General features: G+C 40.9%; 1 protein-coding gene across 1 annotated transcript in view; it reads left to right on the forward strand.

The window, feature by feature from the left end:
* LOC123514324 (phospholipid-transporting ATPase ID-like) overlaps window positions 1–5,000 on the forward strand; it is a 41,237-nt gene that overhangs the window by 710 nt on the left and 35,527 nt on the right. The window contains exon 2 of the mRNA XM_045272275.1: window positions 2,151–2,237. Within this exon, the coding sequence (XP_045128210.1) occupies window positions 2,201–2,237 (37 nt within the window). The 5' untranslated portion in view covers window positions 2,151–2,200. The remainder of the gene's footprint in view (window positions 1–2,150; window positions 2,238–5,000) is intronic.

Genomic DNA, 5,000 nt, shown 5'->3' on the forward strand with positions numbered 1-5,000 from the left:
TCCTCTCTCATTCTCTCTCTCTCTCTCTCTCTCTCTCTCTCTCTCTCTCTCTCTCTCTCTCTCTCTCTCTCTCTCTCTTTCTAATGAAAATGGCAACAAGTGTGTTTTTCCTTTCTCTAATTAGTTAATGAGAGAGAGAGAGAGAGAGAGAGAGAGAGAGAGAGAGAGAGAGAGAGAGAGAAATTTTGCATTATTTAAATTCAACCTTTCGAGAAACACACACACACACACACACACACACACACACACACACACACACACACACACACACACACACACACACACACACACACACAGAGAGAGAGAGAGAGAGAGAGAGAGAGAGATTGGGGGCCGAGGAAAGACGTGGCCATGCATCTCTCTCTCTCTCTCTCTCTCTCTCTCTCTCTCTCTCTCTCTCTCTCATGCCTGGACACGTTTTTCTTTCTCACAAGTCAACAAGTCACCATGAGAGAGAGAGAGAGAGAGAGAGAGAGAGAGAGAGAGAGAGAGAGAGAGAGAGAGAGAATTGCTAATGTTTCTACGTATCTCCTCAATCTTTTATTTGCTTATTCCTCCTCCTCCTCCTCCTCCTCCTCCTCCTCCTCCTCCTCCTCCTCCTCCTCCTCCTCCTCCTCCTCCTTTTGTCTTTTACTATTTCTCCTCCTCCTCCTCTTTCTCCTTGTTGTTGTTGTTGTTGTTGTTGTTGTTGTTGTTGTTGTTGTTGTTGTTGTTGTTGTTGTTATTATTTGTCTTACCCACAACCACCACCACAACACTGACCCCAGTTCTCTCTCTCTCTCTCTCTCTCTCTCTCTCTCTCTCTCTCTCTCTCTCTCTCTCTCTCTCCCTCCCTCACTCACTCATCCCCCTTCTCCCGTAGTGTGAATGGCGGGCGCCCCTGGTTTGTGGCGACGCCCTATGCCGCCCCCGATGTGCCCCCTCCCCCCCCAGGCGCCACACACCTGAGGCCGCCCCGGGGGAACCAGGTAATAGGCCTAATTAAATGTTTTACCTGTTAATTAATAGACCTATGTAATTTAAACCTAGTCAATTTTAGGCCTATGTAATTTGAACCTATGTAATTTTTAGGCCTATGTAATTTGTAGGCCTATGTAATTTGAGGCTATGTAATTTTTAGGCCTATGTGTTTTTTAGGCCTATGTAAAGTGAGTATGTAATTTGAGCCTATGTAATTTAAAACTGGTTATTTTTTAGGCCTATGTAATTTGAGGCTATGTAATATGTAGGCCTATGTAATTTGAGGCTATGTAATTTTTAGGCCTATGCAATTTAAACCTGGTAATTTTTAGGCCTATGTAATTTGAGGCTGTTATTTTTTAGACCAATGTAATTTTTAGGCCCATGTAAAATGAGCCTATGTAATTTTAGGCCTATGTAATTTTTAGGCCTATATAATTTGAGGCTATGTAATATGTAGGCCTATGTAATTTGTGGCTATGAAATTTTTAGGCCTATGTAATTTGAGATGTAATTTTTAGACCTATGTAATTTTATCCTATGTAATTAATAGGCCTATGTAATTTGATTGAATACACACACACACACACACACACACACACACACACACACACACACACACACACACACAAACAGCTGGTTCTTTACTGCACCAGCTGGCAAACACACAGACAGACAGACAGACAGACAGACAGACAGACAGCTGGCCTAACCTACCCTAGACAGCTGGTACACGTAGCAACAGGTGGCAAACACACAGACACACACACACACACACACACACAAACAAACAGACAGACAGACAGACAGATGGCCTAACCCACCCTAGACAGCTGGTACACGTAGTAACAGCTGGCTTTCTCTCTCCCCAACAGCTGTACCACCACCCTCACCACCTGCCAACTGTGCCAACTACTAGTAGATAAGACAGCTGGTTCTCCTTGCACCAGCTGTTCCCTGCGCCCTTTAAACATCTGGTTCACTACTACTACTACTACTACTACTACTACTACTGCTACTGCTACTATTGCCAGCTGGAGTACCATTTCGGCCTCGGATAGCCAGCTGTATTCCTCCTCCTCCTCCTCCTCCTCCTCCTCCTCTTCCTCCTCTCCTCCTCCTCCTCCTCCTCCTCCTCCTCCTCCTCTCTTTCTCTCGCCTCTTGGAAATGGTGATAGAGGAACTGTGAGAGAGAGAGAGAGAGAGAGAGAGAGAGAGAGAGAGAGAGAGAGAGAGCACAATGGTTCGAGCTTCTACCTCGGCAAGACTGAGGACGCGTGAGTATTTTTATCATTTTTCTTGTTATTATTTTCATTTATTCCAATTTTGTGTGTTTTTCTCGTATTTATCTCATTTTTGTACCATTTTTCCTGTTTGTTGTTTATTTGTGTGGGTTTGCTTGAGTTCCCCGTTTTCTGTGGTGGTTTAATACGTTTTCTTTCATTTTTCTCCTTTTATTTGAGTTACTCGTGAAATATCGTCGTTTTCTGTGGTGGTTTGATACGTTTTCTTTCATTTCTTTCCTTTTTTCTTCGTTTTCTATTAGTTTTCATCTTTCTATCTCTTCTTTTCTTGTTTTTTTCTCAATTTTTTTCTGTTTATTCAATTTTTTGTTGGTTTGTTTGAGTCCCCCGTGAAATATTATCGTTTTCTGTGGTGACTTGATACGTTTTCTATGATTAATCGCCAATTTTCTATGCTATTTATCAACACTTTAAGTTTACCCTATAACACCTCCGTTTTCTATAGTATGGGTCAGTTTATGCACGTTTTCTTTTGGATATTCCTTTAAATTCACCCGTTTTCTATTGGGGTGGCCGAATTTCCTATCCAGTGGTGGGTGGGAGCAGTGTGGCAACTTTTGGAAGAGTTGCGCCACTCTATCGTCTGTGGCAAGCGACTGTGGCCACCTGTCACTCATCCCAGACACTTGAGTGGCGCCACTTTTTTGTGAAGGACCCGCGCATACACCAAATGTTGAGGCGCCACCACCACCACCACCACTATAAAACATCCCAAAACACACAAAAAACATGCTTAAGACACCAAAACACGCTTAAAAAAAAACACACACACACACACACACACACACACACACACACACACAGGAGTGGTAGATTGAATTATAGAAAGATGGACACAGAAAGTTTGAACAATTATTTCAGAACATTAGATTGGGAGGAGATGTTACAAATCAGAGAAGTGCAAAAAAAATATGAGATTTTTCTGAAATATTGTAAAGAAGGAGTTATGAAATTCGTAGCAAAGTATAAACCAAGAGAGGAAGGAAGAAAGGATTGGTTTAATGCAAAGGAAAAGAGAGATGTGGCTTGGAAAAGATGGAAAAAGAGCAGGAATATACTAAATAAGGAGAATTATAGAGTGGCGAGAAATGAGTATGTGAGGGTAAGGAGGGAGGAAGAAAGAAAATTTGAAAAAGATATTGTAGACAAGAGTAAGGAACATCCAAAATTGTCTTACAGGTTCATAAATGGTAAACTTAAAATGAGAGAGTCCATTGAAAGGTTAAAAGCAGAGCAAGGGATAGTAGATGACCCTAAGAATATTGCGGAATTGCTAAATGTTTGTAAAGCCTCAGAATGTGGAAGGAAATGTGCACAAGGATGACATTAAGATACCTAAAAAGGAGTTATATAAATGTTTTAGGAACTTAAAGATGATAAAGCGATGGGACCAGATGAAGTTTCAGGCAAATTATTGAAGGAATGTAGAGAAGAATTGATAGATCCATTATATGACATTATAAGGTGCTCATTAGAAACCGGGGAAGTACCAGTAGAGTGGAAGAGAGGTGAAGTGGTGCCCATTTATAAGGGAGGCAGTAAGGAAGAGCCTCTTAACTATAGACCTGTGTCTCTAACAAGTGTGGTCGGTAAGATTTGTGAGAGGGTCATAAAGAAATATTGGATACGCTTCCTGGAGGATCATAAGTTACTATCGGATCATCAATTTGGCTTCAGGAGAGGGAGGTCATGTGTCACGAATCTACTGAGCTTTTATTCGAGAGTGGTTGACAAAATACAAGAGAGAGTTTGCCTTATAATATTCCGTTTTCTTCAGTGGTTCAATTAACACCCATTTTCTTTGATCCTAGTGATTTATTAGAGTGTGCCTTTAAAAGATTCCGTTTTCTGTGGGGGTTCAATTCACGCCCATTTTCTTTGATCGTCTTGTTTACATTATATATTTGAGATAATGTGGCGATTATTATTTTATTTATTTATTTATTTATTTATTTGTTTGTCAGTGATTATGTTTTGAGAGCGAGAGAGAGAGAGAGAGAGAGAGAGAGAGAGAGAGAGAGAGAGAGAGAGAGAGAGAGCAAAAAGGCTTCACCACCACCATCACCACTTCAGTTCAAAGAGAGAGAGAGTGAGAGATAGTGTGAGAAAGTGAGACAGAAAAAGAGAAAGTGAGAAACAAGACGAAGATAATGAAGGAAATAGAGAGAGAGAGAGAGAGAGAGAGAGAGAGAGAGAGAGAGAGAGAGAGAGAGAGAGAGAGAGAGAGAGTGTTAAGTGTTTTGTGTTGAAGTGTTACCAGAACAGAAAAAAATACAAATGAATAACAGTATTACCAAATCTGTGTGTGTGTGTGTGTGTGTGTGTGTGTGTGTGTGTGTGTGTGTGTGTGTGTGTGTGTGTCTAGACATTAACCCCTTCAGTAGCGTGACGTGTTTCCCTATTCCTTGTGGTGACTATTTGGTGACTTTCTACAGCTTCACCAACTCATGTGGGGGATTAAAATAGTGAAGACTGTGGCCATTAATCTTCTGCCCTCCATACACCCTTGCTAATGTCAATAAAATGGTCTAATCGTAGCTAAACTGTCTTAAAATGCCCTAAAACATTCCAAACTGTCTTAAAATGCCCTGAAAACATTCCAAACTGTCTTAAAATGCCCTGAAAACATTCCAAACTGTCTTAAAATGCCCTGAAAACATTCCAAACTGTCTTAAAATTAAAAGCTCTAAAAAGATCATGCCAAACTGTCTTAAAATGCCCTAAAAACATGCCAAA

The sequence above is a fragment of the Portunus trituberculatus genome, chromosome 1 (assembly GCF_017591435.1).
Source record: "Portunus trituberculatus isolate SZX2019 chromosome 1, ASM1759143v1, whole genome shotgun sequence".
NCBI lineage: Eukaryota > Metazoa > Arthropoda > Malacostraca > Decapoda > Portunidae > Portunus > Portunus trituberculatus.